This window comes from Ailuropoda melanoleuca, chromosome 12 (genome assembly GCF_002007445.2).
Source record: "Ailuropoda melanoleuca isolate Jingjing chromosome 12, ASM200744v2, whole genome shotgun sequence".
Lineage (NCBI taxonomy): Eukaryota > Metazoa > Chordata > Mammalia > Carnivora > Ursidae > Ailuropoda > Ailuropoda melanoleuca.
In genome coordinates this window covers 67,414,664-67,440,804 of record NC_048229.1, presented here as the reverse complement: position 1 = coordinate 67,440,804, position 26,141 = coordinate 67,414,664, and the positions used below count along the sequence as shown (strand labels likewise).

The window sequence follows — 26,141 nt, the reverse complement described above, 5'->3', positions numbered from 1 at the left end:
AAAAAAAAAAATCTGTTTTTGGTTATAAAAAGTTTTTATAAGCTTTTTGTCGATTTATAAAATCCATGTTCATGTAAACAAGAACAACTCAGAACTATGTACTGTACACTGAAATTCCCCCAAATCTCTTTCCTTCCAATCCCCCCATGAATGATAATTGTAATAAAAATAGTAAAAACTTGCATGGCATTATTATGTGCTAAGTGTCCTAAGTGCTTTACACTTGTTAATGCATTTAATCTGTACAACATTCCTATGAGGTTATAGTCCTCGTTTCTTAGATGAAGAAACTGAGGTAATCTGCCTCCAGTCACACAGTTAGTAAGCAGTACAGCTAGGACTTGAACTCGGGCAGCCCGGCTCCATGATATTCCCTCCCCTCTACCACTGAGGGTATATTCCTCTGGCCCCTTTCCCCCTCAGGTTAACATATCACACACTCATTTTTAATCACAGTAATAAAGACTATTATACAGGATCCACATTGTGGGTGGCAGCAACAGAGATGCTGGGAAGAGGTCTCGGTTCTGGGGTAAGTCTCTCTCCATAATAAACAGAGCCAGGAATAAACCCATTCTGTCTCATACTCCCCTCCCTAGTCATCAGAGTATGAAGGTGTGTTATGAAATCAGAGATTATCATCAGGCACACACTGGAGGCAATACATTAGAAAAGCTTATCTGCAGGCAGAGAAAACGAAGTTTAAACCCAGCTCTGCAGGTTAGTGGTTCTGTCCTGTGGGCAGTCACCTGACCACCCTGGCATTCATCTCCCCCCATGGGAAGAGTAATTATCCCACTGTTGTGAGCACCAGGTAAAATAATGTTCACAGATGCTTGTTAATAGTGTTTCTTTCTGGTCCTCCACTGCCTTGTTGGTAAAAGTGAACTTGGATGGCTGCTGCTGGAGAAGGACATCTAGGACAGGTTCAGCACAACCAGGGGCTCAGCTCAGGGAAGGCACATGACCAGCTCCTGGTGAAAGTGTGCCAACAAATGAAAAGCTGTTTCTCTGCGCCTGGCCACTCTCTTCCAAGCACTTTGTAGATACTGAAGTGAGAATATATAGATTTTTAATAAAAACCATTTATTTAGAAAATTCACTTACTATATCATCTAGCTGCAGACAGACAGGATCCTCATCTCTCCCAAACCTGAGGACCAACACCTTCTCTGCAGTACTTTTTATTGCTTGGTCTACTTCTTTTTTGCTAGTTAGCTTGGGCAATAGGAAGCTCATCTTGAAAGAATCCAAACAGTAATCCTCACCGTCAGTCCTGAAATACAATTGCAATATTTAAAAAAAGATGACGTGCATGAGCCCTAATTAAAAAAAAAAAGCAACTTAATTTTTGGAGTAGGTAACATACATATATTTTATTCCCAGAGGAAAAAATGGATTCATACAACACAGTATCAAAAAAAAGTAAAAGGAAAACACTAAATGCACAAACTGGTGGCAAGTCCACCAGCTTATAAAGAAGCAATATAGAAAGATACACTGTGAAAAATCTCCCTCCCCGTCTGCCCTCAACTGGCCCCATCTGCACTGGCCTATTTCTTCCCACGCACCACGTAGCTACTTTCATTCGCTTCTCATGTATCTTCCAGTTTTGTTATGCATTTACAGGAAGATATAAATATGCATTCCTATGTTTTTCCCTCTTTTACCCCAAAGATAGCCTACTCTATCGGCCAGTGTGCCAGCAGGAAAAAGATGACATTCCCAAATTTGCTAATTTGAAGAGATTTTCATGAAGGCAGGGTATAGGAAGAAAACAGGGTGCAGTGCTGTACTGGAGCTAGTATGGGCAGGGTGCTGTTCCCACCCCTAGGCCTGAAGGGGCCACGGGAGGGCGCAGTTAGCAGAAATGTGTGGTGGGGACTGCAGGGTGCAGAAGGCCCTTGTATAGGAGGTCAGCCTGCAGTGAAGGGATGCAGCTACTCTTCTCCCTCCCTCTGATCGTCTGCTAATGTGCCCACAGGCTGACTCAAACTGAAACCAGAGGGCAGGGGAGATGCAGAAGGCAGCCCAGTCTCCTGGTCCCAGAGCGGTCTAGAGAAGGAGGAAGAGTGGAGCTGGAGAGGCAAATGACAGATGTCCATACACATAATTTACCCACTCTTCTGCACTTTGTGGTGTTTTAACACACGAAGATCTTCCCATATCTCTATAAATATTGTCACAGTGACATACTATTTTGTGCATGGACCATACATTTTAAAAAAATCTTTAACGATTTTATTTATTGAGAGACAGCCTGTGTGCACGTGAGCAGGGGGGAGGCGCAGAGGGGGAGAGAGAAGCAGACTCCCCTGCTGAGCAGGGAGCCCGACAGGGGGCTCAATCCCAGGATCCTGGGATCATGACCTGAGCCGAAGGCAGGTGCTTAACTGACTGAGCCACCCAGGCATCCCATTATGCATGTACCATACTTTTTAAAGTCTTTTATTGATGGAGTATTATCATGAGTCCTGGTTTAAAGATTCTTGGTGCATACCTTACTAGTTGCACCTCACCACACTGCAAACAGATCATTTAAGGGTGTGTGTGACAACCACACACAAAAAGTAAACAAGTCATAAAATACTGAGATAGAAGGGATCTAATTCAATCCCCTCATTTTACAGACTTGTTTGCTTACGGTTTTGGTTCTAGCTACAACAAGGACTAGAATACAAGTCACCAAATTTCTAGTGCAGTGTTCCTTCTGCTATACTAAATTCCTACTTTTATGGTTGAGAAACTCTTTGATCAAGGAGCTTTATTTTTGAGTCCATCCACAAGAAACTCCATTGAGATACCTGACATTTTCAATTTGGTCCCAAAGTTCGCTAATGCTAAGAAAAGGGAGGATTTCTTTATTTTTGTGTGTGTGACAAGTCACATTTTAAGATACTAATAAAAATTCATATAGGAAATGAAATCGTTCCCATAATAAAGTCATACTTTAAACAGGCAAGCTGACTGCCAGAAGAGCTTTCATCAAATGTCAGTAGCAGAACAAATTATTGATGAAGGGGACAGTCAAAGAGAGGATGGATCTATCCCACAAGAATTCAAATAGCACTCCCAGTGTGTTACTGATAAAGAGGAGGAAGTGAGGGGAGGGCAAAGCTGTTCACGGGGGTGAGGGGACTGGATAAATTTTGGAAGGAAGAGAGGAAAACCGATGCCACACCCAAGAATATGTTCATAGCAAAGGATACCAACAGAAACTTCACAAAAGAAGAGGTACAAATGGACAAAAATATTTGGAAAGTTAAGCTTTACTAGTAAACAAAGAAAAGCAAATTAGAAGATTTGACAAAGCCATTAAGTTGGTAAAGATGAAACAATAATGCGAGAGTGTGAACCGACACGCATTTCATTGTCCCGGCAGGAATGCAGGGAAGCAAAACTTTTCTAGGAAGAAAACCGTTGAGCAACAATTCCATTTCTGAGAATTTATTCGACACGTCCACAAAGATTTATGTAGAAAAAAATATTAACACATTCTTAGTGTTGAAAAACTGGAAACCACCTAAATAGCTCAAAATAAGGGACTATAAACGATAATGCAATCCTGCAACGTACTATTACATCGACACTAAATATTGTGTTACAAATGAATATTTCAGATACCGAAAAGTTCTCATGATAAAGAAATTATAAAACAGTATACAAAATGTGATCCCACTGCTCTACAAAACCTACCTATAATACAAATGTATACATTTGCATAGAGAAACAACTGGAAATAAAAAACCCCAAACACCATCAGTGATTATCTCTGCGAATGAAAGGTGGTTTTATTTACATCGGAGAAAGCGTTTTTCTTTTTCCAGAATACTTGAGATAAATAAATATACATATATTTAACGAAGCCTACGGCTGGGCTACTCCTGGCCCACAACTGCTAAGGAAAACCATACTTACTTTATTTGTACAAGTCACCTCCCTCTCTTCCATTTCGGGACTGTCCGCAACTCTTCTCCAAACAAGTCGGGACACCGGCGGCTCCTTCTACGCCAAGGATAACCCACAGTAGCCCAGCCGCTACTGTTCAGCAACTCTCGGCTGACCGCTTAAAGAAACGGAAACGGAAAAAGAAAACGCACAGGCGCAGTAGGTAAACTTGGGGGTCGATCTCCTCAGTAGTTCAACAAGCAGAAGTGGTTATTCTAGTCATAGCCCACTTTGCCCAGCTTCGGCCGGAAGCCGTAGAGTCACTTCCGCCCTTATTAAACATGACCGATCTCCTTCCTTCACCCTCCCTCTGTTCTCGCCTTTCAGACTAAGTGTGATTGGTTGCAACGAGACTCGGAAGTCTCTCTGATCAGAGTTCCAGAGGAGGACACTCTAGCCTCGAGTGCTTTGGGTCCCAACCTTGGAGCGAAGACCCGGCTTTTTCCGGGCTGCACTCGATGGTATCTTTGGATGGCTAGAGGGGATCGCCCAAGGTATTATGGGACAATAATGGCCGCGTTCAAGGTTTGGGTCTGGACTTGTAAGGCCGTCTGAGTGAGGGGTGGTGGTGCCGGAGCCCCCAAATCAGGGACAGAAGGTCCTGAGAGTCGGGCCTGGTGCGGTGAGTGTCCCTGCTTCCTTCCTGACCTGCCCTTCCACAATCATGGCAGCTCCAAGCGGCGGATATCGGTCCTTCGCTCAGGTTCTTTCCCGGGTTTGCAAAGTCTTGTCCGTGCCACTCAACTTGCCTTTTTCACCTTAGGGATGCTGCGCTGGTCAGGCCTGGCCCATCCTTTCTCCTTGCTCTGGTCAGATCCTGCTGCCTGGCGCGGCCTCACGGAGGTGCAGGGATGCTGTCCAGGGGTCACCCTGCACCCTTCCTCAGGTTTCTGCATTAGTCCCCTCCCAGGCAGAGGCCGAACACAAGTAGGGATCCCCTGTCTTCCTTTTTTCTGTCATAGTGGTGTCTTTACTAGGTGATCTCCGCTACTAAAGGCGAGGATTTTTATTTTGTTCTCTGTTCTATTTCTGTTACCCAGAACAGCAGCTGGCTCATAGAAGGCAGTCAATGAAAAATTGTTGAATCTAAATTTTTATAAATCTAATCTAATTTTTTATATCTAATCTAATTTTTATAAATTGTTGGGTTTTTTTTTTGTCTTCTATGTGGCTTCTTTGTTCATTTATCATTATCCAGAATCCAGTCCTTTAACTCCTTATTTATAATCAGAGCTAATTAAGTATTGTCGGATGCCTTGTCCTGGGCTGTTGCTCTGTTCCTTTGCTGTCTCTAGAAATGTTTGGCTTCCCGTTCTCCATTAATCAGTTTAAATTCATTCATCCATTTAGTCATCAAATGTTTATTTTGCTAGGCACTGGGTACAGCAACAGCAAAGCAGACAGGTTTCTCTTTTTCCCATTATGGGAGTATATTTTCTAGTTCAGACTACTGCTGAGCAGAACATGTTTACCTTCTTATTTAGATTTCCTCACATGCACACAGATGTCACCAATATGTCGGTCTCCGTTTTCTCTTCTGACTGATGGCATTTTTCAAAATGCAACTCTTGTATCTATGTTCATATTATGTGTCCAGTATGTTTGGCATTATTTCTCTATAGAGCCATGCATGTTAATTAGAGCTGGGCAAAACATTCTGGATTCCAGTGGTACCCAACACCTTGACAGTGCTTTTGCTTCACTGACTTGTTGAAAGAATTATCCAAGCACACAGAAATCAGCGTATATTTATAAGTGGATGGTGTGTAATGGGAGGTAAAGAGGAATTTGTTATAAGTTGAGTGCCGGGAAATCTTACAATCACCCTAATACTTTTCAGGAACACCGTTTCCTAACCTAATGTTTCTCATCAATATTTTTGGTGAACATGAATTGCTATTAAATAGATTTCAACTGCTGTGAGGTAATTTTTTTTCTACAAAACACAACTGGTCCCCAAAAAGCCATTAATGTATGGATCACATGGATGGTAGCCTTATACCCCAATGTGGCCTCTACTGTATCTGTAGTTTAAAGGGAGAGAGAGTTAGGAGAACTCAGGTAGAAAATGTTGAGCCCCAATTGGTATATGGGAGCACATGAAATAAAATAATGTAACACCTTTACGTAACATTGTATGCTTACAGAGAGCTTTCACAAGCACTCTAGTGTTTGATTCTCACAATAACTCCATGGATTAGATAAAGCAAAAAGTATTTCTGTTTAGAAATCAGTATTTCTGATATAGAAATTATGCCTAACCATATATTAAGTTGTCTGCTTACAATCATACAAGTAGAAAATGTCAAAACTTGCATTCTAATTGAGGATTCTGACTTAAAATCTAGTGGTGTTTCCCCTCCAGTCCCTTTCTAGATGCTATGATGTTCTAGCAAGTGTCCCTTAGTGAGGTCTAGTCTTGCGTGGATGATACCCTCTTGGATCCTGGTGTTTGGTGTGTGTGTGTGTGTGTGTGTGTGTGTCTATTTCTGATGTGTGTTGGGGTGGAAGTTGGAGGATCTTTTGAGATTATCAGTAACTTAATGGAAAGGTCTTGGCAAGAGGTAGCTAAACAAAGCCTGGTCTTGATGGGGAGGTTAGCCCCCTGAATATACTTCTAACTACAGTTATTCTGGGTTATAGCAGTACATCTTACATCCAGTACAAAATGGGTTGTCTTCCTTCCACAGACATTCCAGAGCCTGTCATGGAGGACACCAGCGAGGATGCCTCGATCCATCGATTGGAAGGCACTGATCTGGACTCTCAGGTTGGCGGTCTTATTTGCAAGACCAAAAGTGCAGCCAGTGAGCAGCATGTTTTCAAGGCCCCTGCCCCCCGCCCTTCATTGCTGGGACTGGACTTGTTAGCTTCCCTGAAACGAAGGGAGCGAGAGGAGAAGGATGATGGGGAGGACAAGAAGAAGTCCAGAATCTCTTCCTACAAGGACTGGGAGGAGAGCAAGGATGACCAAAGGGATGCTGAGGAGGAGGGCAGTGACCAAGCTGGCCGACATAGCCGAAAAGACAGGTAAAGGCTTTAGGATGGGTTGACCCAAAGGGAACGAGAATGGAGACCAGAAAATAACGTCTCGTGTTTATGTCTGTTTTCTTCTTGGACATGTAGACCTTTATGATTTTATTATGATTCTGTAATATTGAAGGTAGATAGGAATTGGTGTTTTCTTCAGATTTGTGGGGAACATTCAAAGGCAGCTAAAGAAGAGAAGATGGGGATGAGAAGTGCTTTGGATTGTTGCTGTAAGTAAGCCTGCAGGGAGATAAAGTGGAAAAGGACAGGTCAGCCAGCCAGAGGTCTGGGGGCAAGGTTTTTCTCCTGTGGAAGGGCCTTTTACTAGTTGCCCTCCCTGTTTCAGACATTATCGATCTGCTCGGGTAGAGACTCCATCCCATCCTGGTGGTGTGAGTGAAGAGTTTTGGGAACGCAGTCGGCAAAGAGAGAGGGAGCGGCGGGAACATGGTGTCTATGCCTCGTCCAAAGAAGAAAAGGATCGGAAGAAAGAGAGAACACGGGATCGAGACTGTGACCGCAAGAGAGACAGAGGTAACTGGTCGTCATAGTTCCTATAGCTTGTTAAACATTTGAATTAACATGTCAGCCTCTTTCCTGTTGCAGGAGTTTTTCTAATGCCCAATAATTAGGGAGCCCTGTTGGCTTTGATTTTGTCGGGATTGGTAATAGCAGGCAGTTTAAGAACTGTTACTTGCAACAAAGCTGCTTTGCTTGAGTGTGTGGTCCTCATTTTATCACGACAATTGGTGGTAAAGTTGATAATGGGTAATACATATAAGAAATCAGAATTTATAAATGGTGTTGGTGATAGAGAAAGGACAGTGCTGTGGAGCAAAGCTAGACATAAAAGCCAAAGCTGACTTTGCTCAGTATTGTTTTAAGTTTTATAGCTTATAGACTTGTAACTATTAAACATCTATTCACTGTAGACTTGTAACTATTGTTTTTTGAATTCTTGCAGGAAAATAACTGTTACTGTGAGTTTGAAACTTTCTAGCCAGTTACTATTTTTTCCCCTTGAAAGAATGGGGATATGTGAGTTTCAGGAGCCCATGGATCGCATTAGAGCAGTTCAGGTTGCACCTGTGAGTGAGTGGGAAGGCCTGTCCTTTCTCTAGGGTGAAGACGGGTGGAAGTTAGGATGGGACACATATATCCTAAGCTCTGTGTGTGGCTCTTGACAGATGAGCGGGATAGAAGCAGACACAGCAGTAGATCTGAGCGAGATGGAGGCTCAGAGCGCAGCAGAAGAAACGAACCGGAGAGCCCGAGACACCGACCTAAAGGTAGACTGAGCTGTCACTTGTGGTGACTTGTGAGGGGTTGAGTGTAAAAGGCGGGGTAAGCGACTCCCGTCCTCAGTTGATTTGCTGTGGGCAGAGTCAGCATTGCTGATTCTGCTATGAACTTCTTGGACTACTTGGTTCTGAGTCAGGTGGGGGGGCCCTGGCCTTGTCGAGATGCATCTGTTCCTTTAAGCTGATAGACTGGTTGGCTGAATGGCCAGTTTGCCAAATGGCAGGAAAGAATAGGGAGCTGGGGAAGAGGATTTATTACAAATAATTATTTTTATCCAGGAGGAGTATGTTTGCTGAGAGAACTTGGCTGTTCCTTCAAATGTTGTAAATATACTTAAAAAAGAAAAATGTTATAAACCCATGAAAACTGGACCATTAAAATCCAAGTATCTTTAAAAACTGTCCAAACCATCTTCCCTGTTACAAATAGATACGAAGTTTATACAACAGAAAAGAAAGAAATTTGGGGAATTGACTTTTGGCTGATAGCTCTAGATGTTTCCGGTGGTTGTGTTTTTTGTGGCCCCAGATGCTGCTACTCCTTCAAGGTCTACCTGGGAGGAAGAGGACAGTGGCTATGGCTCCTCCAGGCGCTCACAGTGGGAATCGCCCTCCCCGACACCCTCCTATCGGGATTCTGAGCGGAGCCACCGACAGTCCAGTCGCGATCGGGATAGGTGATGTTCTGGGCAGGGCAGCCCGGTTTCCCTGGGTGGGTGGCAAAGGGTGGACGTGAGGAGGGATCTGGGGATCTGGGCTGGGCGAGCAGATGGCAGCTGGGGAACATGTCTCAGCTTAGTGACTGCTAAGTGATGCTGGCTATACTGTTGCCCAGGTCTGTGAGGAGCAGGTATTCAGATGACACACCTCTGCCAACCCCATCCTACAAATACAACGAGTGGGCCGATGACAGAAGACACCTGGGGTCCACGCCCCGTCTGTCCAGGGGCCGAGGTAAGGCAGGGAGGGAGGAAGAGACAGGAAAGTAGGATGGCTCGTCCCGGTGGGCCGAGCAAAGCAGTGCAGCTCTACAGGGCTGTTGGTGGCCCTAGGGGATGAGCTAGGGTCGTTGGGACTGACCTGCTACATGTTCTCCTTCAGGAAGACGCGAGGATGGCGAAGAGGGAATTTCGTTTGACACAGAAGAGGAACGACAGCAATGGGAGGATGACCAGAGGGTAAAAGCTGGATGTCTTTGAGGGACTGAACGAGGGGTGGTGGCCTTCTGTAGGTGAGTGGGCCATGAGTGACGCTCCAGTGGAGCTAGACTTTGATGATGGAGGTTAACACGGGGCAGTCTCGGGAGCTGAGCCCTATTCAGTCCCAAAGCCCTGGAATCTGTTAATAGAGGCACAGGCTCCTGGTGAAACTTCTCACCGGATGCAGGGCCGACCTAACTTTTTAGTTAAGTGCTGGTGCCACCGTGTGTTAAGTGTAAGAAGTGCCGTCACTAGTCAGTCCTCGTAGTTCTCATCTACGTGGCTCATCTTCCAGCAGGGCAGCCCTTCCCCGGCCCCGTCTGCACACCAGTGACTTCTTCCCAGACCTCTCCTCTCTGGCCCTGTCTTTCACGTAAACTCCATCTGTCCCTCATTCTCATTGCTTTGCCCCCTGTGCTACAGCAAGCAGACCGGGATTGGTACATGATGGATGAGGGATACGATGAATTCCACAATCCCCTGGCCTACTCCTCGGAGGATTACGTGAGAAGGCGGGAGCAGCACCTGCATAAACAGAAGCAGAAGCGCATTTCGGCTCAGCGGAGGCAGATCAACGAGGTGGGCTGCCCACGGTCATTGGAGCTGCCTCAGCCGGGGTCGGGGGCACGTGGTGGCAGCACAGCTCGCCTCCCTGTTGCTGGTGTACCGCGTGTCGCCATACCTCTGGAGGCAGAGGAGGGGTGGGCGTGGAACTTTTCCGCAGCTTAAGATAAACTCCCAGTTCCTAACTTCTTTCTTCGGCAGTCCTGGCAGTCCTTCCTCGAGGGTGGCTGTGGACGGGAACTGATAGGGTGGGTCCTGGCTCTGTGTTCTTTGTGTCTCAGTGGGGCTGGGGACACTTGCCATGTGTCTGTCTGTATAAAGGTTCTGACTTAGATATAAAGGGCTGCTTCTTAGAAAAAATACTGCCTGTGATTTGGGATCAGCGATTCTGGTTTCTAAGGAGCTGCAGGGTACAGAGGCCTGGGCCACCTCTGTGGCATCCCCGGGCCCTTGGTCAGGACTTGATGGGTGGACTTGCCCGGTGACCTTTCAGGATGCCTTTTGGTTGCAGTCTGAGCATGGTCTCCCGTTGTGTCATCGCAGGATAACGAGCGCTGGGAGACCAACCGCATGCTCACCAGCGGGGTGGTCCATCGGCTGGAGGTGGACGAGGACTTCGAGGAGGACAGCGCGGCCAAGGTGCATCTGATGGTGCATAACCTGGTTCCTCCCTTTCTTGATGGGCGCATTGTCTTCACCAAGCAGGTGAGGCTCCTGGAGCCCGAGAGGAGCCAGCTCAGATAGAACTGAAGTGAATAACGAAAGGGGGGGGAGAAAGGCCCCAGCCTGATAGGGTAGCAGTCTGTTCCGTTTACTGGGGCTGCTATGAAGTGGACCTTCCTGTTGAGTTCAGCCATTAGTGGGGAATTTCTCTTCTTCCTCAACCTTCCGCAGCCAGAGCCTGTGATTCCAGTCAAGGATGCCACTTCTGACCTGGCCATTATTGCTCGGAAGGGCAGTCAAACAGTGCGGAAGCACAGGGAGCAGAAGGAACGCAAAAAGGTTGGTTTCATGTCATTTGGGGCTGGGGAGTCTTTGTTGTGAGTTTTTTGTTTTGTTTTGTTTTTGGTCTTTCTTTTTTCTTTTTAGAAATTGTATTAGATCTCACAGGTAGGGTTCCTGTTGGAAGTTCAAGAACACTCACAGAGCAAGAAAGAGCTGTTGGAGGAGGGGATTGTGTTCCTCCCCCGGGGCCTTACTGAAGACAACCGCAGGACCTGAGGCTTGGGGAGTTTGAGGTTGAAATGGGGAACAGGCTCAGTGCCACTGCTGCCTTGTGAGAATTTACCACCTGCTGGATGAAGCGTCTTGTCAAGTGGGATTGATTTTCCATTGACCACAGTTGTGTTACACAATGGAGCCGACTTATGTTTTGTATTTTTTTCAGGCTCAACACAAACACTGGGAGCTGGCTGGAACCAAGCTAGGCGATATCATGGGTGTCAAAAAAGAGGAAGAGCCAGATAAAGCTCTGACAGAAGATGGTAAAGTGGACTATAGGTAGGAGTCTTGGTCAGCAATGGGCTGGCTCCAAAGACTGGGGCCCTCAAGGACACTTGCTGGGGAACAGATAGAATTTCTGGTTCGTGAATAGGAAAATTGTGTCTTCTGGTCCCTTCTGGTCCCTTCCTCCTGGTCTTTCTCTCCTGCCATCTTTAGCTTTTCCTGGATATTATTCCTACTGCCACCACCGCTACTGTTGTAGGCGCGACCCCTGCCTGCTGGCATTAGTCTCGCACATACTCTCTCCCTGCAGTCTCATGACAGTCCCATGGGGTAGGTGCCGTCCTTCCCATGTTCTGTGTGCGGAGGATGAGGCCCAGGGAGGTTAAGTAATTGGATTGAGGTCACCCAGCTAATAAGTGGTGGAGTGATGATGAGACCCAGACAGTGTCGCTTCGGAGCCCAGTATCTCAGCCGCTCTGTTTAAGTGCGTTTCAGATGTTCAGTATTGGAAGGTGGGCTTTGCTCCCTTAGGTTTCAGTTTAATGGAAGGAGGAACTACGTTAACGGTGGTTCGAAAATAGAAAGGATTGTCTTATCAGAGGGTGATATGCCTGTTCATAGAGGTATTTAAGCAGGTGGTAGCTAGCTGCTTTTTGGGGTTCCCACCTTGGGTAGGTGGCTGGACTCAGATGTCCCTCGTGAGTCTCATCCTCTGAACACTCTGAAGTCTTGCTGAACTGGGATCCGGGTGAAGAGTCTCTGTACCTGTGGGAAATGACCCAAATGAGAAGTGGGTACTCCCGATCAGCCCTTGTTAGCTTGTAGTTCACATAATCCCTCCGGCACTGGTCGTTAGCTGTCCCGGAGTGACGGTGAAGAGCATCTCGGATTACCTGGCCGCTCTGGGGTCTCAGAGGTTTCTGTGTGTCTTGTTGAGGTAGTTCTCGTTCTTGGGTGTCAGAAGAAGAGCAGGAACCCAGTCAGGAAGAACAGTGTGGGAAATTGTGCTGGGTGCTTAGGCTGCTGTGTGTTCTCAGGACAGAGCAGAAGTTTGCAGATCATATGAAGAAAAAGAGTGAAGCCAGCAGCGAATTTGCCAAAAAGAAGTCCATTCTGGAGCAGCGGCAGTACCTGCCCATCTTCGCTGTGCAGCAAGAGCTACTGACTATCATCAGGTAATTCCTGCCCAGGGCCTGGGTGGGCCGTTGTTGAGTCCCCTTTGTCCCTTGTGTTTACTCGCTAGCTCTTTTGCTTTGGGGCATTGCATCTGATGGAGAAGACAAAGCATTTTTTCTTATGTGACATGGGTGCCCTGGGCTACTTTGCACGAAGCAGGCAGGACAGCATTGTTTTGTTATAGTTCACTTGTTTAACCCCCACCGTCTTCTAGACTTTCTAGGAAGTGTCTTGGTTCTGGGCTGTTTTCCCAGGGAAATCCACCTTTCTAAGCAGGCGTGCTCCTTGCTAGCCAGATGTGGGCATAGGAGGTGGCCCACAGGTGGCCTTCCACTCAGTCCGACTTGCCCTTCGTTTTGTCTGCCTTGTAGAGATAACAGCATCGTGATCGTGGTTGGAGAGACAGGAAGTGGTAAGACCACTCAGCTGACACAGTACCTGCATGAAGACGGTTACACGGACTATGGGATGATTGGGTGCACCCAGCCTCGGCGTGTGGCTGCCATGTCTGTGGCCAAGAGAGTCAGTGAAGAAATGGGGGGAAACCTTGGTGAGGAGGTGAGTGGATGTAAGGGCTGAGCCGTGTGGCTTCCATCTGTCTGAGCTGATCTGCTAAGGCCGGGACCCAGCATGGGGTGTGCCAGCAGCGAGCTGGGGCCCAGGGCTTCTGAGCCCTTTCTCTCTGACTTTCAGGTGGGTTATGCAATCCGCTTCGAAGACTGCACGTCAGAAAACACCTTGATCAAATACATGACGGACGGGATCCTGCTCCGGGAGTCGCTCCGGGAAGCGGACTTGGATCACTACAGTGCCATCATCATGGATGAGGCCCACGAGCGCTCCCTCAACACTGATGTGCTCTTTGGGCTGCTCCGGGAGGTGAGGGCTGTAGGGTACAGTCTGTGTCCCCAGGGCTTTGAGCAGCGCGCTGTTGGTAGGTAGTGACCCAGGTGCTCCCTGGGCTAGGCTCTTGCCTGGGGAGGCTGGCGGGTCTCTGACAGGCCAGAGCGTCCCGAGGCCTCCAGGTTGAGACCTGGTGTTGTAGTTTACTCCGTTCTTGCTCAGCAGTGACTTGTGGTTCTCTTGTCTGTGGCTTCCTGGCTTCAGTCTTCAGGATTCTTAAGAGTCTAATGTGCCAGTGCGTCAGCTTCGGTCTCCGTTTCATTGGGGAGTAATGTTGATGAGACTCTAGGTTGGGTGGGTGCCAAGGGTTCCCAAATCTCTGGGGAAGCCTCAGACTGACCTCTTCTCTTAGGTGGTGGCTCGGCGCTCAGACCTGAAGCTCATTGTCACGTCAGCCACTATGGATGCAGAGAAATTTGCTGCCTTTTTTGGGAATGTTCCCATCTTCCACATCCCTGGTCGTACTTTTCCTGTTGACATTCTCTTCAGCAAGGTACCAAGGCCTCCTTTTTTGAACTGATCCTGACCTCTGATGGGAACCCAGCTGGAGGGCGTGGGTTAGGGTACTGAGCTGGGAAAAGTCTTGGGGGTACCATGGGGCAGATGGGGCAACCTGCAGCTAGCTCTAGGGCTCGGAGATAAAGGGCTATACTCTGGGGGAGGTTTAGTTTTATTAGAGCAGAAGTGAAGGGCCCAGGGAGGGCAGGCAGGCCCATCTGTAGCCCTGAACGTCCACCCCCTCAGCCCCACACCGGTGACTAGCCACTGGTTCCCAGAGGGGTGCCGGCCTGCATTTCCCTTGATAACTTCTCTCTGACCGTGTCCCTGGCTGGTGTTGCAGACCCCGCAGGAGGACTACGTGGAGGCTGCAGTGAAGCAGTCCTTACAGGTGCACCTGTCAGGGGCCCCTGGGGACATCCTCATCTTCATGCCTGGACAAGAGGACATTGAGGTGTGTGCCTTGGTCATGACTGTGATGAACGGGTAGTGTCATGCTTGTGAGGGGCTCTGGCAGCTCATGGCTCCTCTCTCTGCCCTCAGGTGACCTCAGACCAGATTGTGGAACATCTGGAGGAACTGGAAAATGCACCTGCTTTGGCCGTGTTGCCCATCTACTCCCAGCTGCCGTCTGACCTCCAAGCTAAAATCTTTCAGAAGGTGCGACAGCAAGAAAGTCTGTCCTGGGTTCCCACCTTTGGGTCTCCTTGGATTCTCCCCAGGAGGACGAGAGAGAAGGTGTTACTTTTCTGTCGGGGGAGGGGATTGTGCTCTTTCCCCTGTGGAGTCTGTCCTACCTGCGGGCCCACAGCCTGCCCTCCCTGTATGTCCTGCCTGGCTCTAGGCTCCGGATGGCGTTCGGAAGTGTATCGTTGCCACCAACATTGCTGAGACGTCTCTGACTGTCGATGGCATCATGTTTGTTATTGACTCTGGTTATTGCAAATTAAAGGTAAGGGAAGACACGGGCACTGGGGCCGTGGGCCATCACCCACAGTAGGTCAGCAGGTGGGAGGGCAGGCCCCGGGTCCTCAGCGCATGAAGGAGGGATAGACTCCGAAGTGCTGGTGCTATTTTAGAGGCTAACATTTGAGTGCTGATTTTGCCATGCACTTGACTGATTCAATCTTTGTGATAACACCACAAAGTAGATGATTTAATATATTACTCAGTAAAGATCACAGAACTGATATATGTGGGGGAGATTGCTTATGGTTCCTGGTCACCTGCATTGCTAGAACACTGTGCTCTGTGATGTGTAGCAGCCTAGGCTGGTCTGTGTTTTTCTCAGGGCTGCCTCCCCTTTGCCCCTTGCTCTCTCCTTCATCAGCTCTTTACTGTCCCTCCAAGGTCTTCAACCCCAGGATTGGCATGGATGCTCTACAGATCTACCCCATCAGCCAGGCCAATGCCAACCAGAGGTCGGGGCGTGCTGGCAGGACGGGCCCAGGTCAGTGTTTCAGGTAGGAGCCCTGTGCTAGCCTGCTTTCTGGGGCAGTACCAGGATGGCGGAGTGTGGAGCTGGGCGGTGGGCACTGGACTGTGAGCCCGCACAAGGATGCTGGCCCCAGGATCCCTGAGGCTGGGCACTGGTGGCAGCACTGGCACATGTTGGTCTTCTCACCATCTGCTGCTGAGCAGAAGCAGCAGCCTTTCCAGGCAGCTGTGGTCTGAGCGCCTTTGGGCTTCAGGCAGCGCGGTGCGGTAGGCCCCTGCGCTGGAGCACAGCACACTTCCCTTCAGGGTGCAGGGGACAGTTGAGGCAGCGTGGCTCCTCCACCTCGGCCTGCTGGAGACTCAGCAGGGCCCGGTGTTGTCCCCGGCAGGCTCTACACGCAGAGCGCCTACAAGAATGAGCTCCTGACCACCACGGTGCCGGAGATCCAGAGGACCAACCTGGCCAACGTGGTGCTGCTGCTCAAGTCCCTCGGCGTGCAGGACCTGCTGCAGTTCCACTTCATGGACCCGCCGCCCGAGGACAACATGCTCAACTCCATGTACCAGCTCTGGATCCTCGGGGCCCTGGACAACACCGGTGCGCGGGCCCGGCGGCCGGGGAAGACGCGGGCTTCTCTCTCTGTTGGCCTTGCTGCGTCCCCTCAATAGCTGCACTTGCTCCTCTCCCAGGTGGTCTGACCTCGACGGGGCGGCTGATGGTGGAGTTCCCGCTGGACCCAGCACTGTCCAAGATGCTGATTGTGTCCTGTGACATGGGCTGCAGCTCGGAGATCCTGCTCATCGTGTCCATGCTCTCTGTGCCGGCCATCTTCTACAGGCCCAAGGTGGGGGCACGGCGGCCCATGCTTCTCCTACCCCAGTGGCCGCCGCGCAGGTTACGGAGCTTGAGGGACTGGAGGGGACTGGTTTCTTTCTGTGTCATTAACATGGGGTGGAGGGACAGGAGTCCCAGGCTTCCAAAGAATAATCTTGCTGTTTTCTGCTAAGCAGGTTGGGGTGAGGGAAAGCATGGGCTAGATCAGGGGGTTCTCGGAGAGTGATTTGGAAATTGGCAAGAGCATTTTTTATCTTCTGATAACAGTTGTGCCTGAGCCCTCGTGTTTTAGAGTAAATATTTTGTTGGAAGCTACGTTATTTTCCTTGTGTTGTCAGGATAACATATCGACGTGTTTGAAGTTGTGTGTGCAGGTGGGGCAGGGTCTTCTCAGCGGGCCTGGACTGCCTGTACTCGGAGTGAAAGTCCTTTTTCCTTCCTAGGGCCGAGAGGAAGAGAGTGATCAGATCCGGGAGAAGTTTGCTGTCCCTGAGAGTGATCATTTGACCTACCTGAATGTCTACCTGCAGTGGAAGAATAATAACTACTCCACCATCTGGTGTAATGATCATTTTATCCACGCCAAGGCCATGAGAAAGGTAGGGGTAGTAGCCCGGATGAGCAGGATGTTGGGGTGAGGGGTGGTAGGGAGGAAGAGGAGGGCTCCATCCTTCTCTGCTCTGTGTCCTGCTCTAGGTCCGGGAGGTGCGGGCTCAGCTCAAGGACATCATGGTGCAGCAGCGGATGAGCCTGGCCTCGTGTGGCACTGACTGGGACATTGTCAGGAAGTGTATCTGTGCTGCCTATTTCCACCAGGCAGCCAAGCTCAAGGTGAGCCCGGAGGAGCCCTTTCCTGGCCTGGTAATTGTTCCAGGGCAAAGTTCTTTCTCATTGTCCAGTCCTGCAGATCTGGGCTTTCCCCACCAAGGCCTTTGTCAAGACAAGGGATGGAGTGGCTGCCCATGTGAGGCCGCGATTTTTTGATGTGGCTACCTGTTATGTCTCTTCCCTAGGGAATTGGGGAGTATGTGAATATCCGGACAGGGATGCCCTGCCACTTGCACCCCACCAGCTCCCTCTTTGGAATGGGCTACACCCCAGACTACATAGTGTATCACGAGCTGGTCATGACTACCAAGGTGAGTCTTTTCCGACAGAACTGGTGTGATGTAGGATACCTGGCTGGGCCAGGCCTTTGTAACCCTTCATTGCCTTCCAGTATGAGCTTTGAGCTCGGGAGACTTAAGGCCACATGTGTTGCTTTGAGGGGAGTTGAGAGATTGGTTTTCAGTTGGGTTTGGGGGAAACTTATGTAGAGTTAACCTTTAGATAACAGTGGCCTCAGCTGTCCCAGCGGGATTGTTTCCTGCTTCCTGCCTGGTATAATCAACCCCTCTTGGTATCATTAGGTGGGCATTCTGAGGGGCTAGGCCTTTCCTCTTGGATACTAGGGGGCATGTTTTCGAGCATGGAGGAATTTGATTGGGAGAAAGGATTAAAATTCCAATGTCTGGGGCTTGTGTCTGTCTTTTTCAGCCTCAGTGGGCTGGGGGTCAGGCCCTTCCCACATAGGTCCTAACTGTGGACTTGTATGGGAAGGGCAGCCCAAAGCATTGGCTCTTCTGTGACCACCACTCTGTGATCCTTCTGCCTGCAGGAGTACATGCAGTGTGTGACCGCAGTCGATGGAGAGTGGCTGGCGGAGCTCGGCCCCATGTTCTACAGCGTGAAACAGGCAGGAAAGTCTCGGCAGGTAAGGATCCCGCGCTTTCCGTGGAGGTTCTCCTTGCATGTTGGATCCATTTTCCCCTCACTCTAGTATTAAAGAAATGTCATCATCTCACCCCTACTCTCCTTACTTCTCTCTCAAACACAAAAACTGTGATCGAGCCAGGTTGTTCTGTTAGATTTCTACTATCTGCTCCGGTTGCTTGGTCTGCCCAGCATTCTTTTTTTTTTTTAAGATTTTATTTACTTGGGGCGCCTGGGTGGCTCAATTGTTAAGCGTATGCCTTCAGTTTGGGTCATGATCCCAGGGTCCTGGGATCGAGCCCCTCATTGGGCTCTCTGCTCCGCTGGGAGCCTGCCTCTTCTTCTCCCACTTCCCCTGCTTGTGTTCCCTCTCTTGCTGGCTATCTCTCTCTCTGTCAAATAAATAAAATCTTAAAAAAAAAAAAAAGATTTTATTTACTTATTTGGGGGGGGGAGAGAGAGAATTTCAAGCAGACTCCACTCTGAGCACAGAGCCTGATGCAGGACTTGATCCCACAACCCTGAGACCATGACCTAAGCTGAAATCAAAAGTTGGACATTTAACCAATTGAGAGTCCTTTAAAAAAAACCTTATTACTGAAAAGTCCACGTATTCATAAAAGTGTAAAAAACAGTATAGGGAGCCATCATGAATTCATCACCTAATTTCCATAATGATCAACATTGGTCAGTCTGGTTTGGCTTGTTCTCACCCTCCTCCACACACTTATTTTTTTTTTTCTGGAAAAACTTTAAAGCATATTTCAGACACATTATTTCGCCAGTAAAAACTTGAATAAGCATCTCTAAAATGACTTAAACTTGTTTTCAAAATGTAACGTTTATGACATTGTTGCTTAACAGAATTAATCTATAATGTTATCTAAGTTTCCAGTCCTTATTCATATTTCTCCTTTTCTCCCAAAGATAACTTTTTATGATTGATCTGCTTGGATTGGGATCCAAACATTACAATTAGTTATTATATTTGTTAAGTTTTTTATTCTAGAACATGCTCTGCCCCCGTTCTTTATTATGGCATTGATTTATTGGGGAAACCGGGTCACTTGTAGAATGTTCCACATTCTGTATTTGGCCGATTGCTTTTTCATGATGGTGTTTAACTTGTGCCTCTATCCCATGTTATTTCTACAAAATAGCAATTAATCTTAAGGCCTGGTAGGATTCAGGTTTAGCTGTTTGGGGCAAAGGTGCATAAATGCATGTGGTGTTGTGAATGTCCTTTTTGATCCTGTCAGGAAGCATGTAAGGTCTGGTGGTCCTACTCTTGAGGATGCTGGGACTGATCAGTGGTTCTGCCCGATCCCTCCAGCAGTTCTCTAGCTGCTGCTCCGTCTCCTCATGGTCTTACTGTCCATGGACGGCCACTGCCCGGAGCTATGATTCAGGGCTGCAGTGTTGGCAGGGCTCTTGCTTCTCCTCTTGTCAGTACTCTCCACACTGGGCCTGCACACATCTTCCTTACGTGTGTTCTTCCCAGCCAGGTGGTCATGTCTTCCCAGTTTCCTGTACCTCCTGGCATTACTGTGCGCTTGGTAAGAGAGTGAAAGTACTGACTGAGTTGAGTGGAGTGCTGAGACATGACAGGGTTAGGACTGAACCGTGTAGTGTCTGGCTTGAATCAATGAGGAGAACAGGCTTCGGCCTCAAAAGACTAGGGAGCCTTGGTGTTGGGGCGGGAGCCATGTGGGCCTGGCTCTGGGAGCTGGCAGAGAACACAGCACCTGGCTTGCAGCAGGGAGAAGGGCGCGGACAAGGCCTCCTCACTGGCCGGTCCCCGGTCTGTCTCTCTCTTTTCTAGGAGAACCGCCGACGGGCCAAAGAGGAAGCCTCTGCCATGGAGGAGGAGATGGCACTGGCTGAGGAGCAGCTGCGAGCCCGACGGCAGGAGCAGGAAAAGCGCAGCCCCTTGGGCAGTGTCAGGTGAGCTGGGATGGAGCCTGTCCGTGGGAGGCTCTGGAGGTGGAGCAGGCCCTGACACAGGGTCGCGATCTAAGTGAAGTTGACTGTAGGGCCGAATGGCGACAGAGGTTGAACGGTCCCACATGGAGGCATGGGGGGAGTTCCAGACACTGTCACGGGTGGTGAAACATCTGCAGCTCCTGGTCACTGTCACGCACTGAGGCCCGCGGTGGGCTGGAGAAGTTACAGCTTCACTGACAAGCAAGGACTTGGAAGTCACGGTGGGGACAGCAGGGGAGCCTTGGAGCCTTGGGCTTCTGTGTCTCTGCTGGTGCCCAGAGTTAGGTCAGACCTCACAGGTGAAGCGCACGGTTCTCCACAAGACTGCCTACAAGTCAGACACCAGCTGCAAGTTGGGGGGTTGCCAAAGGCCACTCTCACTTCTGACCAATTTGCTATAAATTTGGGGATCCCTGTGGACTCCCCCATTCGCTAATTTGCTAGAATAACTCACAGAACTCAGGAAAGTACTGTATTTATGATTATGGTTTTATTATAGCCAAAGGATACAAATCAGAACCAGGCCAAGGGAGAGACACAGAGAGTGAGGTCTGTGACAGTTCCTCACGTGAAGCTTCTGTTGTCCTCAGGGCCGCATTACCCTCCTGGCATATTGGTGTGTGATAGTACGCACGGAGCATTGCCAGCCAGGGAGGCTGCAGTGGCCAGAGCGTCAGTGTCCATGTTTATTGGGGTTTCATTCATGTGGATGAGTGGTTGAGTAAGCATCCATGTGATTGATTCACTTTCCAGTCTCCTTCTTTCCACAGAGGCTGGGCTGATACCATGAGGCTCAAAGGACAGCCCTCATCCTGAATCATTTCGTTAGGAGAAATTATCAGATGTGGTCTGAGGGCCCACCACGAGTAACAGAGACATTCAATTCCTTGGGAAATCCCAGGGATTTAGAGATTACCTCCCAGGACCTGGGGACAGGTTCACGGGAGGTTCAGTGGTAGAAATCCTGCCTGCCAGGACCTGGGGACAAAGGCCGGCTAGACTCTTTATTAGCAGATGGAGGGGCAGCCTGGTGAGGTGGCTGGAAGGCTACCTCCATGGCTCACTTGGGAGGTAGACTTTTTAACAATTCCTTTCATACCTCCTAACAGTCCTTGGTGGATATCAGAATGAGGTGATATTTTATTCTGTTCCCCAATACAAATGAGGAAGGCAGCGGGGGTGGAAATGTGCTGGGGGAGAAGACCCTCCAGTCCCAAAGCCTGCTCACATACCAGTTAGAAACAGCAAGGCCTCAGGCGCCTCGTTCTCCTGTGCTTCCTGTTTGGAGTGAGCAGCAGTGTGATTCCTCATCCCTCTTTTCTGTGTTTCCAGGTCTACAAAGATCTACACTCCAGGCCGGAAGGAGCAAGGGGAACCCATGACCCCTCGCCGCACGCCAGCCCGCTTTGGGCTCTGAGCTGAGGCTTTGCCTGCAGAGGAGGCAGCTACGCATTGAGTCCTGAGCCCCTGAGCCCCGTGGCTAGAGCACCCGGGGCCTGCCATAAAACCCTTTCATCTGCGTGCTTTCATCTGTGTACATCACGGCCCCTGAGGGAAGCTCCTGCAGGGGCCAGCTCTGCAACAGAGGGAAGTGGAGTTCCTCAGTGCAGGCCTAGGGCTGCAGAGCAGCTGAGAGCTGCTGGGGCCATGAGAGGGGGCCAGACCCATTGTATCCGAATAAACCATTCCTGGGACGCTTGGTGTATAAATGACTTGGCCGTGACTATGGTTTTTTAAATTCTGTGTAAAGCAGCAAAATAGAGCTAGAGGGAATTGTAATTTGGTTATAATTCAGGATTTGGAAATAAATTTATTGTTTGTAAAATGTTATCGCATTTCAGACTGTTCCTTTTTCCCTCACTGCCCTAAATCATGTAATAAGTAAGAAGATGGGCAGGATTTCGACTTGACTTTCCTTGGATGAATCCTTCTAAAACCTCAGCTTGCCTTATTTCTATTCTCCAGGTAACACCTCTTGGAGGAGGATTGGCAGGGTGGGACACTGCTGGAAGGGAAGGATAATGACTTGGGGCCTGAGGGTACCTTGCTCTTCCCAAGGCTGGTGGGCAGGGCAAGGCTGGCCAGTGGCCCAAGTGGGAAGTTGGTGAGCAGCCGTGTACCCTCTGCCCTTCCCCAGGGGTGGGTTGGCTGCTCTATTGCTCAGAATGGCAGAAGTTTCTGCTCCACACGTGGAAGGGTGATGTATTGGCAAAAATAGTATAAAATATTTCTTACTGATTTGCACATAAAAGATGATCCTTGCTGGATCATCTAGTCTTTCATTAAGCAGCCTGTATCTGCTGAGGTGGCTTTTTGGGTATTTGGCCCTTTGCACCATCCGTGGCCCTTATTTTGTGATCCCCTGGGGTGGGGCTTCTGCCACATGCTGTTTGCAAGGTTCTGTGTTGGGGCTGAATCACTGATGGGCTTGGCCTGGGGCTCAGAAGCACCTCGATCCCAGGCCAGCAGTGCTAAGCTCCAGCCTCTTGGGTCATACTCTTACTTCTATTCCCTTTCTCACTTTGTTCCTGGGATATGAATTTAAAATTTAAGTGTTTTATGGATGAGTTTGGAAGCCTGGCTTCACCAGCTAGCACCTCGACTTCCATTCTTTTTACCTCCAACTACCTTTATTGGGAATTCAGGTAGAAACTGACTTTTCATGGCTCTGGAGTGAAGACAGGGCTGCTGGCTGCTCGTCTGGGAAGGCTTCTAATCTTGGCACCAGGTTGGAGGGCTAGCAGAACATGTCTACCTGCTCTGTGGAAAGAAGTAAGCTGGGTATGTGATCTACTTACAGACTTGGGCTAGGGATGCAACAGAACAGGGCAAAAATTGAGGTTCCAGTGAATATGGCTTTGTCACTAATGAACACGCTGTGACCTTGGTCATGAACTTACCTTCAAGTTCCCTAGGTCACAAAAATGAAGCCAGAGGTTAAGAAAACCATGGGTCAACCCCACCTTCTCATTTAAAAACAAGGAACACCTGGCAAGGACACCCGGCACATACAGGTGCCACAGGCTGTGGCGGCGGGGGGGGGGGGGGGGGCCCCCCCCCCNCCCGCCCCCCAGCAGCGCTTCCTGAATGTTTTGGTGTTGGGACTTCTGCACAAGAGTCTGTCTGGACCTCTCTCTCCCATGTTTTCTTTAAATTATGGACGTTTTCCATTCAGATCCACCTTAAAGTTCCTTCCAGCTTTAATACTCTGATTCTTACCATCTCTTCCTCAGATAATAACCAATTTCCACCCCCCTATAGATACAAAAGCATGTCTTTGACAATGGCCCTGAAGTGGGTTCTGGAGACTGGCTTTTAGGCCTCCTGATGTGAGGGAACAGTGAGGCCGCTGAGCTGGACATCTTTCCGGGGGCCCCTGTTGCTCTCAGTCACGTGCATCTCTCCTTAAATGCCTAGTTGATGGTAATGGTACTTTAGACACATGAAAGATGTCAGCAGTTGAGGGTCTCAGGCAGAGATGGGGGCTCATTCTAGGGACCCCAGAGCTTGCTTGCCAGGTCCTGTCTATGGCAGGAAGCTTCCTCCTCCACTGGGCTGTGTAGAGAAGGCTCAAAAGCCAAGTGCTTACGGGCCATCACGGTTGGTGCAGAGAGCCTCTCCTTCCCTTTATTAGGGTGGCAGGTTGTGGTGGCTGATGTCTGCTCTGGGTTTCTTCAGCCCAGGGGAGGAAATTATACTCCAGGTGGGTAGAAGAGGATCTGCTGCAAAGGATTCTGTGGGCCCCAGGTATCAGAATCTGAGTGACATCTTCCCACTGGGTGGCTGAAGCACTTATTTTACTGACAGTCCCCTTGGCTAAAGCCAGTCCTAGCTTCGTAACTCTTTCTTTCCTCTCTTTGGTTACTTCTTAGAGCAGTTTTAGGTGCACAGTAAAATTGAGCAGGAAGTACCGAGATTCCCCATTTACCTCCTGCCCCCACACAAGCACAGCCTCCCCACTATCCACACCCCTACCTGAGTGGTTCATTTGTCACACTCGATGAACCTACATTGACACCTGATCCCACAGACCCCATAGTTGACGTGAGGGTTCACTCTTGGTGTTATATATTCCACAGGTTTGGGAAACGTATAATGACATGAACCCATCATTAAGGTATCATACAGAGACCATTTCTATTATTAGCTATTCACACTACTTTTTTAGAAACCCCTTTGGTTATTTCTTACAGAATTATAGTTAGCTTTCTTGCCCTTTCCCTTATCTTTAGAGAAATTACATTTCCCTAAGTTCAACCCTCTATCTCCTCAGATCTCCCTGGCTAGGCTTGCAAGGCCAGATGGCTGGCGACATATCCGTGTTTTTCCAGCTCTGCTGCCCCTTCGCTCCACATAACTCACTACCTGCCGTGCTCTGGTGTGATCACCCCACAGGAAGTGAAAGATAACTTTGAAAAAACATGCAACATTCAAAGTATCCAGCTACTATTGTCTTTGGCTAACATACATGACACATTTTCATAAATATAAAGACAGAATGCCTTTTTTTTCTTCAGTAGACTGTACTGGGGATTTTAATGACACTGAAATTTTGTTTGAATAAATGGGCCACAGGCTAGATGCGGGAAATCATTTCATTAGTGCCAGGTTCTTCACTTTTCTTTTTCTTCTGGAAAATATAGCCTTTCTCTAAACCCGATGGGGGGGTACATAGTCAAAAACAAGCAAAAACAAGCAGACAACTGTCAAAGCAGAGACTATCAGTGATGCCCGTCACTCCTGCCCCACACTGCACTTTCGGTATTTGCCCTTGCCAAGTACTGGTGGGGCATGCTATGTAACATGTCTTGGCTTTTGTCTGGCTGGGGAGGGAGGCAAGAATATTTAAGAATCCTTACCAGCAAGTGGGTTTCTTCACTCCTCCTGCCGCCCTACCCTGAGATGCAAACTCTTTCATTTCTTTCTCTTACTTTACCTTAGTAGCTATTTCTCTCAATTTCCTACAGACCAGGAATATAAATTCCAGACATGTATTCAGTTTAACAAAATCCTACCACAATAACGTAGTTTAACTGTCCTTGGAGTTTGTTGTAATGGAATTTTACTTGTATTGAGCTGGCTGGGGAGAAAAATAAAATTGTTAAAAGGAGAAATGCAATATGGCGGAAAGAAAGCAGATGGCTATCTCCCTCCTCTGTTCGGAAAATGTATCACTCATTTCTCTTCCTTTCTTTTGGGTCTTGGGATAACTTTCCTTTTTGAGGTTGTTAAGATTTTTTTTCTTAAATACCAGACAGATGGAAAAAATAAAGGGGGAGCTAATTATCTCTTGTTGGTGTAAAAACTAATCCAGAAAATCCAGAGGCTTGTTTTGGGAATTACAGATCTCCCATATATATGAAAGAGACTATGTCTTTTAGAATCCAGAGAAAACAGGGATGAACATGTTGCTGGGGGCTGGAGGGGGCAGAGATGTCTGCAAGACGCCAAGAGCTCACTGAGACTGCTATGCTCATGTCTTTATTTTATAGTTTGGGTCTGGAGATGGTAGTATGGTTCCAATGCTCACTCCACTGGAGAAAGTGGGCAAAACTCAATAAAATGTTAACACCTTGCAAAATAGGCAGGGACCTTGACGCATTCCTGTAAGAGCTGATCCAGGTCAAGAGAGAGGGACGGAAAATCACTGTCCTCTGAAAAACGTACGTGGAAATGATGCTCAGGGCAAGGTGCTGATTCTAGCAATATGAGGAACCTGAAGGAACAGGGAGGAAATGACAGTCTTGATTTGAGGAGAAATTAATGAGATGATTCCTCAAGGACTGGCCTCATGGCTGGGCAGCCATGGGGTAACTTCTTCCCTCTGGGATAATGTGGGGTCTATAGGTGACAGAAAAGGTATCTATGGATCCAGGCTGTACAGGGGAGCGGGATGCTCTTGTGCGGCTTTCAGAACACGTTACGGGAGGAAGATGTTTATTCTGTCTGTTCCTCTCTTGTCCCCGCACTTTCCAAAAGGGACTGGGTCAGGGGAAGGGACAGGTCTGAGAGATGAGGCACTTGGCTGTCATCAAAGAGTCTTAGATAAGAATGAGCCTTAATCCACTC

The 26,141-nt window shown here is 48.5% G+C and overlaps 3 protein-coding genes across 8 annotated transcripts in view; 1 reads left to right on the top strand and 2 right to left on the bottom strand.

Annotated features, from left to right (window-relative positions):
• TXNL4B (thioredoxin like 4B) overlaps positions 1 to 4,202 on the bottom strand; it is a 14,722-nt gene extending 10,520 nt beyond the window's left edge. For all 4 annotated transcript variants that reach the window (XR_002143581.2, XR_004619224.1, XR_002143580.2 and 1 more), the window contains exons 1-2: positions 3,919 to 4,202; positions 1,108 to 1,276 (exon numbers count right to left, since the gene is read on the bottom strand). Coding sequence is in view for 1 of the 4 variants with exons in the window: in XM_002923601.4 (XP_002923647.1) it covers positions 1,108 to 1,239 (132 nt within the window). In the remaining 3 variants the exon portion in view is untranslated. The remainder of the gene's footprint in view (positions 1 to 1,107; positions 1,277 to 3,918) is intronic.
• Positions 4,203 to 4,286: 84 nt separating this feature from the next.
• DHX38 (DEAH-box helicase 38) lies at positions 4,287 to 21,902 on the top strand. 2 transcript variants are annotated; one of them, XM_019804179.2, is made up of 27 exons: positions 4,287 to 4,442; positions 6,639 to 6,978; positions 7,325 to 7,512; positions 8,166 to 8,267; positions 8,809 to 8,956; positions 9,115 to 9,233; positions 9,381 to 9,457; positions 9,902 to 10,057; positions 10,586 to 10,747; positions 10,937 to 11,044; positions 11,430 to 11,542; positions 12,526 to 12,663; positions 13,036 to 13,222; positions 13,358 to 13,543; positions 13,920 to 14,060; positions 14,409 to 14,519; positions 14,609 to 14,725; positions 14,910 to 15,017; positions 15,416 to 15,528; positions 15,892 to 16,100; positions 16,193 to 16,347; positions 16,781 to 16,936; positions 17,034 to 17,168; positions 17,351 to 17,476; positions 17,995 to 18,090; positions 19,912 to 20,033; positions 21,405 to 21,902. In XM_019804179.2, exons 2-27 carry the CDS (start codon positions 6,656 to 6,658, stop codon positions 21,487 to 21,489), a joined length of 3,681 nt encoding a protein of 1,226 aa, XP_019659738.1. In that variant the 5' UTR covers positions 4,287 to 4,442; positions 6,639 to 6,655; the 3' UTR covers positions 21,490 to 21,902. The 2 variants fall into 2 exon arrangements, with proteins under 2 accessions (XP_019659738.1, XP_002923646.1); XM_002923600.4 differs by having other exon boundaries at positions 4,432 to 4,570.
• Positions 21,903 to 22,763: 861 nt separating this feature from the next.
• PMFBP1 (polyamine modulated factor 1 binding protein 1) overlaps positions 22,764 to 26,141 on the bottom strand; it is a 52,431-nt gene continuing 49,053 nt past the window's right edge. Inside the window, exon 21 of one of the 2 annotated variants that reach the window (XM_019804180.2) lies at positions 22,764 to 22,832. In XM_019804180.2, coding sequence (XP_019659739.1) covers positions 22,810 to 22,832 — 23 coding nt within the window. In that variant the 3' untranslated portion in view covers positions 22,764 to 22,809. Of the gene's footprint in view, positions 22,833 to 25,706; positions 25,789 to 26,141 lie in introns of those variants that run through there. The other variant, XM_019804181.2, reaches the window with a different exon arrangement.

Coding starts and splice junctions, on each gene's coding strand:
- DHX38 (XM_019804179.2), top strand. CDS start 6,656: ATGGAGGACACCAGCGAGGATGCCTCGATCCATCGATTGGAAGGCACT. Junction 13,223..13,357: donor GGGGAAACCTTGGTGAGGAG/GTGAGTGGATGT, acceptor TCTGACTTTCAG/GTGGGTTATGCAATCCGCTT. Junction 15,018..15,415: donor CTGGTTATTGCAAATTAAAG/GTAAGGGAAGAC, acceptor TGTCCCTCCAAG/GTCTTCAACCCCAGGATTGG.